This window comes from Carlito syrichta, unplaced genomic scaffold (genome assembly GCF_000164805.1).
Source record: "Carlito syrichta isolate Samal-C Ts95f unplaced genomic scaffold, Tarsius_syrichta-2.0.1 Scaffold315830, whole genome shotgun sequence".
Classification (NCBI taxonomy): Eukaryota; Metazoa; Chordata; class Mammalia; order Primates; family Tarsiidae; genus Carlito; species Carlito syrichta.
The window spans coordinates 295,109-311,504 of NW_007259926.1; the positions used below are offsets into that span (position 1 = coordinate 295,109).

General features: G+C 35.9%; 1 protein-coding gene across 1 annotated transcript in view; it reads right to left on the minus strand.

The window, feature by feature from the left end:
* MEI4 (meiotic double-stranded break formation protein 4) overlaps positions 1 to 16,396 on the minus strand; it is a 102,406-nt gene that overhangs the window by 50,992 nt on the left and 35,018 nt on the right. The window contains exon 2 of the mRNA XM_021706632.1: positions 13,642 to 14,177. Coding sequence (XP_021562307.1) covers positions 13,642 to 14,177 — 536 coding nt within the window. The remainder of the gene's footprint in view (positions 1 to 13,641; positions 14,178 to 16,396) is intronic.

Genomic DNA, 16,396 nt, shown 5'->3' on the forward strand with positions numbered 1-16,396 from the left:
TCTACCAACTTTAATGAAAAAGCTTCCAGTATATGATTTTCCCCCAGAATATATTTAAGATATGTATACCTATCTCCATTTCTGCTTGTATCATCCAGCAAGCCACTATCTGCTCTCACCTGAACTACTGCATAGCATAAATCGTTTCTCTACTTCTGCCTCTCAACCTTTGCTAAACAATATCCTGCCGCTATCCAAAGTGAGGTATTAAAATCCAAGACAATGACTTCTCATCTGATATCAAATAAAACCCAAACCCTCTGCCATGGACTAGCCAGTCTAGATATTTTTGTGCAACAATTTGTAGAAAACCCAATTCAAACCACCTTAAATGCTGACAAAAACGCACTAATGCATGTGATTAGAAATCCAGAAATTGAGTAGGCTTCAGGGTTGACTTAACCTGGCTTTGGCTTGGATTTATCGTGATTCTCTGGGCTTTATCCTCCTTTATGTAACTGCTTAACCCTTTAGCTAGCAGCAAGATAACTGCAAGACATCTAGCTTTACATCTTCACAAGATAGTAACACGAGGAAGAGATAAAGAACTGTGTCTCAGAACCTCCCAGTGAATGACAACCAACTTTCCCAAGAAGCCTGGGGGAAGCCTCGGTGGTCTGAAATGTACCATATATCTATGCCTGGCAAGGAAGATGAGATTCAGGTTATCCTCAGACGAAGGAGCTATGGGGATAAGTGCATGGCCTATGTAAAATAAGGAATCAAAATTTTAATAAAAACAAGGGTTAAGAGGGAAAGTTAGTACTGGATAGGTGTAGGGAAAAAAAAAACTTACAAAAAAAAGGACAGAAAAAAGGCCTCCAAAAGATATCTACATCAAGTCCCAGAAACTTTGATTGATACTTCTTTATTTAAAGAAAGGGTCTTTACAGAGGTGATTAAGATCTTGAGATGAAAAGATAATCTTGAATTGTATAGGTGTTACTTAAATGCCATCACAAATATTCTTATAAGAAAGAGGCAGAAGGAGCTTAGATGCATAGCAGAGAGAGATGAAGCCATAAGCCCAGAGATGCCAGCAGCCCCCAAGAAGCTAAGAGAACAAAAAAAGATTCTCCCCTGTGTTTTGGGAGAAAATGTGGCCCAATCTACACACTTATTTAATATTTCTAGCATCAGAACTGTGAAAGAATAAATTTCTCCTGTTTTGAGCTGCCAAGTTCATGGTCATTTGTTATAGCAGCCATAGAAAATTAACACAGCAGGCAACCTACCAACCCATTACAGTCTCTATTTTCCCAATCTCATGACATAGCTCTCTGCCTTAACACGGTGTGTCCTTCCAAGTGTTCAAAAATACCTGGCTTAAGCATATATGCTGTGACTACATCTAAGTATGACACATTAAAGCATGAGAATTCTTGCTCCAATTATTTACCTACTTAACTCCTCCTCATCTTACTTAAAAGTCACTTCCCTGCATTAGGCCCTCCATGTCCCAACAATCTAAAGTAGGTCTTCTCTTTTATTTTCTTTCATTGCACCCCATTTATTTCTTCTTTCATACCTGCTATGTCATTTTATGTTTATTTGTTCCCTGAGTCATTTTATGTTTATTTGTTCCCTAGTTAGACTATTAGCTCCCTCTGGCAGGGACTGTGTCTACTGAGTCCACCACAGCACTTTCTGTGTCTATGACACTACCTAGCACATGAGATGCTTCATGCTAGAGACTGGAAAAGTCACATGGGAAAGGCAAGTAAGTGGTTTAATGGTTCATCACCATGTGCTTAAAGTTAAACATTCTGCTTCAAAACCAAGACTGCCTATATGTAATTGAGAAGCAATTTCGTGTTCACAAAAATGATTAATTTATCCAAGTCAAATATTAGTTAGCTGTAATTTAAGATTTCTCAACCATTGGGGATACTTTAAGTAGATACTGAATTCAATGGAAAAAATGAACTAAAAATGATAGCTTCAAAATCTCATTTATAAGGCTTTTAAAAAATTAAATGTATTTTACAGAACTGTAATCATGGAAAAAGATATTTTTATTTTTTTGCAGACACAGGTAAAACCACATAACATATATTCAATTAGAAATTAAGGTCACAAGGTTTTGTATGCAATAATGAAGTTTCCAACAGACTATTGTTTATAGCCAATAAAGCAAACAAGGAAGAGAAGATCCTATATTGTACCACAGAGCAGTACTTTTTCTTTTTCCTATCTATAAACATAAATCTCCACATAGAATATAATACAGCAACTTATCCAAGCAAGCTAAAAATTGTCCTTATGAAACTGAATTATTACGAAGGTCTTTTATTTCCAACATTTCTTAACCCGTAAGTAGAAGTCAGTTTGTTTATTTTGCATTTAGGAAAAATGTACAGGAAATTTTAAAAATTAATGGTGAAAATATACTATAGTAGAAAGAAAAAAATCGTGGTTATATATTTAGTTATGAGACGTAAGTCTTCTTTTATTGGTTAAATACTTTCAATGAGTCTATTAACCTGCCTGACCTCAATTTTTTTTTCATCTACATTCTGAAGACAGCAATAATAACCAAAACACAGGGGTGTTGTCAGGACAGATAATAAGCTCCATATGAAAGTGCTTTATAAAGTACAGTATAAAAGTAGACTATTATTAATTATCTCAGAGAGAGATACTGAAATGTATGGTACACTTTGAAAATAAAGTGAACACACTTGGAGAGCCCTAGGTGAGAGGATTGGCTGAACCCACAGGTTCAAGATTAGCCTGGGCAACTTGGTGAGACCTCGTCTCTACAATAAATCAAAAATTTAGCCAGGCGTGGAGGCGCATGCCAATAATTCTAGCTACCTAGAAGGCTGAGGCAGAAGAATCACCTGAGCCCAGCAGGTCAAGGCTGCAGTGGCTGTGAGCATGATACCACTGCACTCCAGCCTGGGCGACAGAGTAAGCCTCCAACTCAAAAAAAAAAAGAAAGAAAGAAAAAGAAAGTGAACAAACTTCTGTCTATTCTTCCTTCCTCTGCATGGGCAATAAAAGTTAAATGCTGCTTTGAAAATCCAGGAAACGTTTGATATATACACTGATGCAGTAATCCAAAGGAGTATTAAGATTTTAGATTATGATACAACTGTTTCAGTAAACGTTTATTAAAGTAAACCTGCAGGAACATTAGTCCAGATTTTTATCTCTGTCTTTTTTAAATTAATAACAGCTCTGCACAAAGATGAAATGGGTCATGGAGTCTTAACCTTAGATTTTGCTTATAGTATTTCTTCCAAATATCCTAAAACAAAGTAGTCTAGGAATAACCTTAGAAATCCTTGAGACAAACTTTAAATGCCTGAGGAACACCTAGGACAAAGACAAAAATCACAGAGGATAAGACTTTTTGAATGTCAGCACAGGAACAAAAGCCTATGTTACTGGTGAAATGGTACCCTAAATCATAGTAGAGAAATTTATTACAAATGCTGCTACCTGAACAGAATTAAATTAAAAAGTTAATATGGATGGCTGATCAACATATGGCATGAATGAGTTCTAAGATACAGCTAGGTTATACACACTGGTGAAAAAACCCTGATTTCATGAATCAGATCTTCAGATTTATCCATAAACTTCCCGAAATTATCTAAGCAAAAACTCACTGTGATCTAAGCAAAAACGGCAGCCTAGAAAGGAATTTCCTAATCAGAGATGTGATAGAGCACAGCTCTAAAGAAAGGACCCAGGTATAGTGGAGAACATAGGGCAGGGCTATTTCCTCAAGGAGAAAAGTACCATGTGTTAAGTGGTTACGTGATGTCAGATATTATGCTAAGTACATCATCTGAATTTTCTCACCGAAAATTTCCAACAGCCCTATGAGTGGTCACATTTACTATCTCAATTTTACAGATGTATAACTTACAGGCTAGTTAACATGACTAGAGTTGCAGCCAGGAAAAGTTTTAGGATTCTAATTTAAGCTATTAATCTCTGTATTGAAAATTTTTTAATTTGAGATCTTTCTTCTTTTTAAGGTAGACATTTATTCCTATAAAATTCCTTCTTATTACTGCATTCATAGGTTTGGTAAATTCTGTCTTAATTTTCATTTGTCTTGAGATACTTGTAAAATTTACTTTGATTTGACTCAAAGGTTGTTCTAGACTGTGTTGTTTAGTTTCTGCATTCTTGCAAATTTTCGCATTTTATTTGTCGTGAATTCTAATTTATAACACTGTGGTCAGATAAAATACCAGAAATTACTTTGCCCTTCTAAAACTGTTAAAAACATGTTTTTGACCTAAAATGTGATTTATCCAGGAGAATATTCTGTGTGTACCTGAGAAGATATATATTCTTTTGCTGTTGAGTGAAAAGTCCTGTATATGTTAGTTAAATACATTTAATCTACAGTATTATTTAAGTCAGCTGGTTCTTTATTGATTCTTGTGTCTGGATGTTCTATTCATTACTGTAATTGAGGTATTAAAGATTATTAAAAAGAATAAGCTGAGTCCAAAATTATCAGGGGAAAAAAAAGAATAATAAAAAGTAGAGGAAAAATAAGGAAAACAGAAAATGAAAAAGAAGAAAATATCAAAAAAATCTAAGAGTTGGTTTTTTGAAAAGATTTTAAAAATTGACAAACTTTTATCTAGAGTAAGAGAAAAAAGGACTCAAATGAGTAAAATCCAGAACAAAAAAGGAGATGTTACAATGGATAACTCAGACATAAAATAGATCAATAAGGGACAATTATGAACCATTATATGCTAACAAGCTGAATAAAACATGAATAAATTCCTAGACACAAAACTTACCAAAACTGAATTGGGAAGAAATAGAAAGCTTGAACAGACCAATTAACAAAAGACTAAATCAATAATCAAACCTCTCAACAAAGAACCTGATGGTTTCACAGATGATTTCCACCAAACATTCAAAGAATTAATACCAACATTTCTTATACTCATTCTAACTATAAAACAGTAAACACTTCCAAACATATTTTATGAGGCTAGGATCACCCTGAAACCAAAATTAGTAAGACTCTATAAGAAAAAAAACCACCGCACAATATCTCTGATGAACACAGAAGCAAAACTCCTTAATAAAATGCTAGAAACCTATTCAACAGTACATTAAAATGATCACTCACCTTGACCAAATGGAATTTATCCCAGGAATGCAAGGATGGATTGACATATGCAAATCAATGTGATACAAAGTGATGATAAAATGAAAGGAAAAAAAGCACAACCATCTCAATAGATGTAGAAAAAGCATGTGACAAATTTCAATACCAATCATGATTAAAACTCTCAACAAAATAGATACAGAATAATTTTACCTCACAATATAAACTACATATGAAGAGCCCACAGCTCTTTGTATCATATCATAATCAATTGCTAAGAACTAAAAGTTTGAGATCTGATCCATCCTCCTCCCACAGCAGTCTATGGGGCATCTGACACACACTGAGAGCTACCCTATCAGCCTGTACTGAGAGCATGGAGAGAGGCTGGATTCCAAAGTTGAAAGGAAGTTGAAGTTACGGAACAGTCTCAGAGCGAATTTTTTTGTTGTTTTTTTGTTTGCTTGTTTTTTAATTTGTTTTTTATTTTAGGACATTTTCTTTTATTTTCCTCTTCTCTCTTTCTTTTTTTGATTACATTCTCATACTTGCTTTGTTTCTGTTATTTTATTGATTTTTTTTCTTTTTGAGTTAGAGTCTCACTCTATCACCCAGGCTGGAATGCAGTGGCACGCTCACGGCCACCCTAATGTTGACCTCCTAGGCTCCCGCGATCCTTCCACCTCAGCCTTCCAAGTAACGAGAACTACAGGCACATGCTAACACACCTGGCTAATTTTTTATTTACTGTAGAGATGAGGTCTCATCAAGTTTCCCGGGCTGGTCTCGAACCCATGGGCTCAGGCAACACACTTGCCTCAGCCTCCCAAAGTGCTGGGATTATAGGTTGAGCCACCAAGCCCAGCCTTATTGATTTTTTTTTAGACTTCCTGTGTATGTATGGGTATTTTTGAGGAAAAGTACATCAATAGGGGTTTTTTTTTTCAGCTTGTGTGTGTTTGTATGATTGTCTGTATGTTTTTGTTTTTTATAACCTTTTCTGTCTTTGTTTGTGTCTTTTTTCATTTGCAGGTTGGTACACCTCTCTGTTTTCCTTCTTCTTCTTCTCTCTCTCCACCTTCCTCTCGTCCCTCTCCTTCCTTATTCCTTTATTTCTCTTTTTATTACCTCATTTTGCTTTTGGGGGCAAACCAATACCCCGACTACATGGATAAATTGTAAGGCAGTGGGAAGTAGGCTCCAGGGCGTCCACACACCTGTCAGCAGATACTAGAATCTGAAGATAGGTTCTGAATCAAAGCTCCCCCCTCAATTAAATCTCAAAATGCAAAAAGTTCAGCCCCCCCCCCCACAGTACAGTTTCAGAATTGAACAAAGCCAAAGGATCCACATAAGGAAGAATAGGAGATTGAGCAATCAGAAGTAAAAGCTACCTCCCCCATCCTTGAACAACAGAAATAAAGAAGAGGTTAGAAAAGGGGGAGGGCGGTGGAATCTACACAAATGAAGAAAAATCAAAGGAAGAATATGGGTTTCACACAGACCCCTGGGAAGTCAGTCACTAAGAATACAGACTCTGGAATGCAAACAGTGAAGAGCCCCCAGAATGACTCTGTAGGTTGTACAGAAAAACAGAGAGGTGTACCAACCTACAAATGACTCAAACCACAAATCCAAATATCAAGACATTAATAGAGAAAATAAATAGAATTGAGGAGAGACAAGAGAAAAGAATGGAGTTGATAACTGAGTTAGCAGCAATAAAGAATACGGTGAATGAATTAAATAAAAAAACTGGTAAGCAAGGAAAGCAGAATTAACCTAGCAGAAAAAAGAATCTCAGAGCTTGAAGGTCAAAATATAAAACAAACCCAAACTATTAAAAACATAGAAAACAAGCTTAAAAAGACAGAACAAAAATCTCCAAGAGATGAGTGAATATTTCAAGAAACCGAACATAAGATTAGTTGGAATTTCTGAGGCAGACAGAGAGAAAGAGATCACCCTGGAACAAACATTCTATGAAATTATCCAAGAAAACTTCTCTCATCTCATCAGTGACGTGATCATTCAAATACAAGAGATTCAAGCAAGACAATAAATGAGATGACTAACTCCTAGACACATAGTAATTTGCCTATACTAAGTAGGTAAAAAAGAAACAAATTCTAAAGGCAGCAAGAGAATAAGGTCAGAATACCTACTGGGGAAGACCAGTTAGATTAGCCGCAAACTTATCTACAGAAATACTTCAGTCTAAGAGAGCTTGGAGTCCAATCTTCAAAGTTCTCAAAGATAAACAATTTCAACCAAGAATTTCCTACCCAGTTAAGCTAAACCTAATCAGTGATGGCGTGCCCATGCCATAAGAGGTAAGATAGACAAGTGGGACCTCATCAAACAGATAAGCTTCTGCAAAACCAAAGAAACCATCAGGAGAGCAAGGAGACAGCTCACAGAATAGGAAAAAATATTTGCCAACTGTATGTTTGACAAAGGCCTAACATCTAGGATCTACAAGGAACTCAAATGTGCTAAAAGAACAAAAAACCAAATAGTCCTATTACAAAACAGGCAAAGAATATGAATAGACACTTCTCAAAAGAAGACATACAAGCAGTCAACAGATACATGAAAAAATGCCCAGCCTCACTAGTCATCAAAGAAATGCAAATTAAAATCACAGGGAGATACCACATAACTTCAGTCAGGGTGGCCATCATCAATAATTCAAAAAACAACAGAGGCTGGAGAGGATGTGGGGCAAAGGGGATACTTCTACACTGCTGGTGAGAGTGCAAACTAATACAACCTATGTGGAAAAGAGTTTGGTGATTCCTAAAAGATCTAAAAATCAACTGTCCATACGACCCTGCAATCCCCTACTGGGAATATATCTGGAGGAACCCAAATCATCACTCTATGTAAAAGATACCTGCACACACATTTATTGTAGCATTGTTCATAATAGCAAAAACATGGAACCAACCATGCTGCCCATCAAAAGAAGAATGGAGAAAAAAAAAGTGGTACATATACATGATGGAATATTATGCAGCCATAAAGAAGGACAAAATTATGAACTTCACAGCAACTTGGATGGATTTAGAGTCTATAATACTGAGTGATCTATCATAGAAACAAAGAACTGAGTATCACATGTCGTCACTCATAATCGGATCTTGAACAATTATCATAATACTATAAGAAAAGAATGGGCAGTCATGGGAAGCTGCTGGGGATGGGGGGTGAGCAGGGGCACAGGGCAGGATTGGCAGTAGTGGTAATATGCCAGAGGTGGGGGGGGCACACCTCATCAATGAGGGTACTGAAAAAAGACAAAAAAGAACTAAAAGTTCTTCCTCTAGATCTGACACAAGACAACGATACTCCTCCTTTGCCATCTCTTTTCAACATAATCCTGAAAGGCCTAGTCAAGGTAATTAGACTAGAAAAAGAAATAAAAGGCATCCAAATTGGAAAGGCAGAAGTAAGTAAACTTATCTCTGTTTGCATGTAACATGACCATATATGTAGAAAACTCTAAAGACTCAACACAAAAACTCTTAAAACTAATAAACAAATTCAGTAATATAGAATAATACAAAATCTACATACAAAAATCAATCATGTTCCTATATGAAACAACAAACTGTGAAAAAAGTAAATTAAGAAAATAATGCCATAGGCTCGGTGGCTCAAGTCTGTAATACCACCTCTTTGGAAGGTCGAGGTGAGGGAATTGCCTGAGCCCATGGGTTCAAGAACAGCCTGGGCAACTTGGTGAGACCTGTCTCTCCAATAAATCAAAAAATTAGCTGGGTATGGTAACGCATGCCTGTAGTTCCGGCTACTTAGAAGGCTGAGGCGGAGGGATCACCTGTGCCCAGCAGGTTGATGCTGGGGTGGCTGTGTGCATACCACTGCACTCTAGCCTGGGCGATTGTAATAAGAGTCCAACTGAAAGAAAGAAAGACAGAGAGAGAGAGAGAGAGAGAGAGAGAGAGAGAGAGAGAGAGAGAGAGAGAGAGAGAGAGAGAGAAAGAGAGAAAGAGAGAAAGAAAGAAAGAAAGAGAGAGAAAGAAAGAAAGAAAGAAAGAAAGAAAGAAAGAAAGAAAGAAAGAAAACAGTCCCATTCACAGTAACATCAAAACTAATAAAATATCTAGAAATAAACATAACAAAAGAGGAGAAAGACATGGATGCTGAAAATTATAAATCATCGATGAAGAGAAATTTAAGACACAGATAAGTAGAAGCATATCCCATGCTTACGATTGGAAGAATTAATACTGTCAAAATGTCCATAGTACTCAAAAAGATCTACAGATTCAATGCAATCCTTATCAAAATCCCAGTAATATTCTTTACAGAAATAGAAATACTGCAATCCATATGAAACCAACAAGAATACTCCAAATAGCCAAAAAACATTGAGCAAGAACATGACTGGAGGTAAAATATTTTCTGGTTTCAAAATATATCATAAAGCCACAGTAAACAAAACTGGCATAATAAAACACATATAGACCAATGGAATAGAAGAGAGGGCCCAGAAATAAATGTATATGTGTATGGTCAATTCAGCTTCAACAAGGGTACCAAAATACTAAGTGAGGAAAGGATGGTCTCTCCTTATAGTTAGGAAAACTGGATATGCACATGCACAAGAATGAATTTGACCCTTATCTCACACCATACACAAAAATCAACAAAAAATGGATTTAAAACTTTATCATAAGACCAGAAACTACTGGAGGAAAGTATAAGGAAAAAACTTTTCTTTACATTGGTCTGAGCAATAATTTTTTGGACATGACACCAAAAGTACAGGTGAGAAAATCAAAGGATAAATACAATTGCATCAAACCAAAAAATTTCTGCACAGCAGAGGAAACAACTGAGTGAAAAGGCAATCTGCAAAATGGGAGAAAATATGTGAAAACCGTATATGTGATATGGGGTTACCATTCAAATTAAATAAAGAACTCAACTCATTAGCAAGGCCTGTGTTCCTTCTGGAGGCCCTAGGGGAGAATCCATTCTCCTACTTCTTCCAGCCTGCATTGCTTGGCTCATAACCCCTTTTTCTATCTTCATTACTGGGAGCACAGCATCTTCAAATTTTTCTCTGACTTGAATACTGACTCTCTTGCTTCCCTCTTTCATTGATAAGGATCTTTTGAGTACATACGCTAGGCCCACTACAGTAGTCCAGTATAATCTCCCCAACCCAAGATCAGCTGACTGGCAACCTTAATCTCTCCTTTGTTATTTAATATAATATATTCACAAGTTCCAAGGATTAGAATGTAGAAATCCTTGGGGGACCATTATTCTGCCTACCATACAAACAAAATATTTTAATGCAATGTCTACTTGGCAGTCAACTTTTTGCTTTCAATTTCACAATTAATACATCTAAGAATTGTTTTATGGCTTAAAAGAATTAAAAAAGCACAGGTAGAAGTAACTATTATATGCATATGTCTAAGATTTAGCAACATATACTAAATACCTAAAAGCTCGATTATAACTATAGATTTTGATATCTGACTTAACAGAATCATTCTCTTATCTTAAAAACACATAAAATGTTTACAACAAAAATATTTTTGTGAAATATAAATATAGTCATAGTCATCCTGATGTTAAAGTTCCAGGTTAGTATCATGATAGTATCATATGATGGTCTGTGAAGAAACTGGTGAGAGTACATTGATATGATTACCTCATTTTGCTTCTAATCATAGAAATAAACACATTTTGAAGTCTGCAAATATAGGAAAGATCATGATGTCAGTCAAACAAAAAGCATTAATGATCCAAAAGGTAAACATGCCCCCAACCCCAAGCAAATACACAGGCTAGTAGTGATGGTACCACACAGGGGCCTATAAGTAGAGGAGAGTTCAACCCCAAGTTAAGATTACTTTCCAGCAGCAGGCCTAGTGCAGATCCCTGTAAGCCACCAGGTATACTTTAAGAATAGGTCATATTTAAAAATATGTCTCAAACTAATGGTCATCAAAAAAATAACAAGTAGATATAGGACTAGGATAACAATTTATACATTATTTATTAAGTATAATGTAAAGTTCCTAAAATAGTACAAAAATAAATGGGATTTATCCAAATCCGAGAAAGCACAAATCACATACTTTCCCCTCTTCTTACTAATAATTTTAAGCAAGTCAATACTAGGAAATTATTCAAAACAATTCCCAGGGTATCTCATTTTAATTCCTACCTATTCAAATACACATCTCTGAAAACTGGTATTCACAATGACCTAAATATTTTGAAATACACCAAGTTCTTATTAATAATTAAAGAAAAACTAAGCTATGGTCAGATAATTTTACCTCTGAACCTATTGAAAACTTGTTAAAGATTTGCTTTATTTAAAACCTGGATATACCTGAGTTATAAATACATAAAATCCCGCTGCCTAAATATTGAAGTATTCATGCTCTATCTTTTTTTAAAATCACACTGCTCAAACATAAGTTCACTTGAACGTAATCAATAACAGGGCTCAAGTTTATAAGCAATAAAACTTAATTGAACCCCTCCAATGTACAGAAGAAGTTTTTTTCTCTAAAGTATGGTATTTTGTTTTAATCGATCAAAAGTAGTATCAATAAAAATCTAATAGCAGTTATCATGTCAGAATATATTCTTTCTTGACAATCAAGGAAACCTAAAATAGACAGGAAAGCACTGATAAAAGAAACAGTCAATTTTTCCATATAAGGATAAAGAAGCTTTGTGAACATATCTGAATAATGACAATAATAACAATGCTAATGATGATGGTAAAATGGTAAAAATTTGGTTTAAAATGGTAAAAATTTGGATGCTTTTGCTGGAAAGAAAAAAAAAAATCCCCAGAAAGAGTGCTACTGAAATTCATTTGTGATTCATCACCCTAATTGTAAATACAGGGAAAAATTTTATGATCTCCTTTCTCGGAATGCAACAATTACCTCTCCAAGAAGGCCATTCAGTTGTCCTGTTGCTGTTCAAACTGTTTACCAATGATCAGCATGATGATGAATGACGTAGAAAAATACACACTTCAGAACCATCTACACCATCCACATGTTTATTCTACACATTGTCCTGCTTGTATACAATCCCCATGGCTACTCTGGTGTAAGTCATTTCAACAGCAATACTTAAGATGGGAAAGACTAGACTGACAAAGTGTTTGTATTCTCCAAAAACCATAATAAGGAATATAAATGCCACTGTTTTCAAGATTTCAAATCAAATAAAGATTGCTTGAAGTAGTTTTAAAAGAAGAAAGCAAAACCATACAAAAAGTGATACATGGAATATTAAGTATTTGAGACATTTTTGATGATTAAGAAACAGACTATATATCTGATACATGACTACACAAATCTGATATTTCATTCCTAATAGACCATATCCAGCAGAAAAAACAATCTGTTTTCCAGACAGAAAATCCAATACCTTTCATAAATGCCAAAAGCTTAAATATAAAGTTTTCTGAAATATTAATCAAATCATACCTTAATAGAGGAGGAAAGAAAAAAATGTATGTGTAACAAATTAGTTTATCAGTTCAAATTTTATCAGTTGTACAATTCAGATAAAGCTTCCACAGTACAAAAACACTGAATGTATATCATGGCACTGAGAACAAACATTTAACAATGATTCATCCAAACAAGTAAGATTCAAAACATTTTTCCTAAAAGTAAAATACAGTATATAAGTTAGACAAATCTTTTAGTCCCCTCTGTAATGCTTTTAGTAGCCAATTAAAGAGGATTAAAATGTAAGGCCATTTGGAATTTCCCAAACGAAAAGATCAGATAGTAAAGAGACAGAAAGTAACATGAAAAAGAAACTCTACCATGACTCAAGACCCAAACAACAAAACAACTTCAGGTTATCTCAATGTCACTGGTTATAAAAGAATCTCTGAGTCAACCTTTCTACGGCAGATTAAATAAATAAGAGGAAAAAAAAACTTAATAAAGCTTTAAATTATGTGTTCCTCAGCCAATTTATTCAATTAACCCACATCCGTAGAACGTCTGCAGGGCATTTGCCACTTGCAAAGGAAAAACCAAAAGAAGATAAAAATATTCTAAAACCTCAAGGCATTTGCTCATCAATGCCAGAAAAAGGGCAAATTCAATACAGTACAGGCAATCCATCATGAGGAATTTAGCCCTCACAGAAGTCACGTTTGCAAACCTTACATGTTAGTTGTTTTTACGAAAGTATTAAGGCTTTTTGAGCAATAACAAGTAAATATAGGCAAGGAAAAACATAAAAGAAAAATACAAGAATACTGATATAAAATAAATAAATAAATAAACAAAACACCAGGGAAGGAAATTGCAAGCAGAGAAGAAAAATGTGTGAAGCAGAGGCATCTATGGAGAGAACTATTCTGTGGAAATCAGAGGCCAGGACGACAGCTAAGAGCTGCAAAAGACCACCTAACAAAGAGCTCTGAGCCACAAGGCGAAGGGACAACAATGACGTGATCCAAAGGGAATGTCTACATCTTAGTGCATGAAGAGAAGAGATTTATTACTTACCCGATTTATTTGATTGTTTCCTAAAATAACCTGTAGTAGGGTTTTCTCAAATTCTTCCAACTTCTTGGAACACTTTTTAAGAATATGATTAGATAAGTTATGATCACTGATCAGTCTAGCTAAAGTATTAACAGCTTCTGTCCAAAAGTTTGAGAAAGGAAGTTTGGGGTTGCGGTAAAAAGCGATCAGGCCATCCAGCAACTGAAAAACAGAATCAGAGACTATGGACGAGTCTTTTTCAAAGTGGGTTAAGTCTGTTTTCAGACTCCCTGACTCTGTCAGGTTCTTTAGTTGAAGCAGATGCTGCAAAAATTGCATGTGAGAAGACAGAGGATTTTCCAGGGAAGTATAAGGTCTTTTCATAAAAGGCAATGGTAGAAAGGGGATGGGAGTGTAGTTCTCTACACAATGATGGTACAATTCAGAAGGTTCAGTTCTCTGCTCATATGATAAATCACACCCAGAATCTTCCATCAGAGTTAATGTACTTTCAGAACTTCTAGGTTCCTGAGCCTGCAATGGGGAAGACAGTTTTCCTGAAACAGAAAGGAATAGAAGGGTTATCTTCCTGGAGCTCAAATTTCTTCATATAAAACTAGACATTGATTTTTCTAACTTAAAAAACTTAATGAAGCATGAAAACGCATATCAAACATTTAACAAGGAGTGGTAAAAAAGCTGAGCAGAGGAAAAACTGTGAAAAAAAACTGCTTAGGCTGACCACAGAAAAGGGTCTTTATCTTCATAGGCAGAAATCACTCATGGATTTTTAGATCACTATCTCTCATTCAACTACATGCCATACTTGAAGGATATAAAGGAGAAAGCCACAAGATCTGAAGGAGGTCACAGTCTAGTAAAGATTCCAGCGGTAACTATAAAGCAATAGGTATATCCAGAGATAGAAATCTGGTTAGGGTACTAGAAAACAGGAGGACCATTTAACTAGTTCAGCTGAGTAGATCAGTGCATCCTGGAAGAAGTCATAATGGAACTACTTGTGAGGTAGGAATTCAAAGCTGAAATTAGGAGGATAGAAAAAGACAAGAGAATTCCATACTCTAAGAAGTATATACAAATGCACAGAATAAGAAAAACAATAGCATTGTATAAGCAAGGCCCACAAGTGATTTGATGTTGCTTTCACAGAAGGTATAAGATGGAGACTAAGGAGACCAAGATGGAGAAATATGTAGAAGACAGATCATAAAAGACATATCAAGAATCTGAGAAGTTATTCTGTTGAGTGTAGAGTGGAAAAAATACACACACACACACACACACACACACACACACACACACACACACACACACACCTGAGATATATAAACCTGATATATATAATTTTTAGGGAGTCCTCGTGTGTGTGTGTGATCACATACACACACACGAGGACTCCCTAAAAATTATTTTTTGGAGGGTGGGCTCCCTGGAGTACAAGTTTCCCCCAGTAGGTAAGTTTTCTAGGAACTCACTGGCATCAGTATACAAGCTGGCATTGTTGTGAGGTGGCATCGGCTTCAGAAAATTTGGGGGGGAGATTCTTTCAACGTGTTTGCCCATTTCATTCATAATGGGTGATTTACAAGCATGCCTGCCCACACAGTGCTGAGATTTCAGAAGTTTTTGACCAAAAATAGCATGACTCCCATGCCTCACCCTCCCTATTCACCCAATCTTGCTCTCAAGTGACTTTTTTTGGTTTGTTTCCCTGGATGAAAAAAGTCCTCAAAGGGTAACGTTTTGCAAATGTGGAAGAAGTGAAACAAAAAACAGCAGAAGAACTAAAAGGCATCAAAATCGACAAGTTCAAAAATGGTTTTGAGCAGTGCAAAAAGCACCTCTATCGGTGTATTTCATCAAATGGAGAGTACTCTGAAGGTGACTGAAGTTTAAACATGTAAAAATAAATATGCAACTTTTTATAAATAAGTTCCATTTTGGGGGGCCTCCTTCATATATACATGTATCTTATATAGATTCCTGAAACTATATCTATAGACTCTCCTGATATTGGCTGAGAATACTACATTTAAAGTTAAACCTGCCAGGAGCGGTGGCTCAGCCTGTAATTCCAGCACTTTGGGAGGCAGAGGTAAGACCTGAGCCCAAGGGTTCGGGACCAGTCTGGGAAACTTGGCGAGACCTTGTCTCTACAATAAATCAAAAAAGTTGTTGGGTGTGGTGGTGCATACCCGTGGTTCCAGCTACTTGAAAGTCTGAGACAGAAGTATCACCTGGGCCTAGGAGGTCGATGCTGCGGTGGCCGTAATAAGCATGCCACTGCATTCCAGCCTGGGCGACAAGAGTGACAATCCTATTCAAAAATAAAAAAAAAGCTAAAACTAGTAAGTTTATGTCAATCTTTGACAGACACGCCACTAAGTGGTGGTTGTTTTTCAAATGGTTATCAGTAAAATGCACAAACCAAGCTGAGAACTCATCACTGAATATTCTAAAGTGAATAGATAGATGACAGATAGAAACAGAGAGAAAGAGAGACAGAGAGAGAGACAGAGAGAGAGAGACAGATTCAGGAAATCAAATATTGCTCTCAGCAGCGGGAACAGGAATGAGGAGTTAAAGATGTGATGCAGGAAAGTCAAATTGTCTTATTACTTCCAGAGATCCTCAAACTTTTAAAACAGGGGGCCAGTTCAATGTCCCTCAGACCGTTGGAGGGGCGGACTATAGTAAAAAAAAAAAAACTATGAATAAATTCCTTTTTTTTTTTAAAAAAAAAAAACTATAGTCT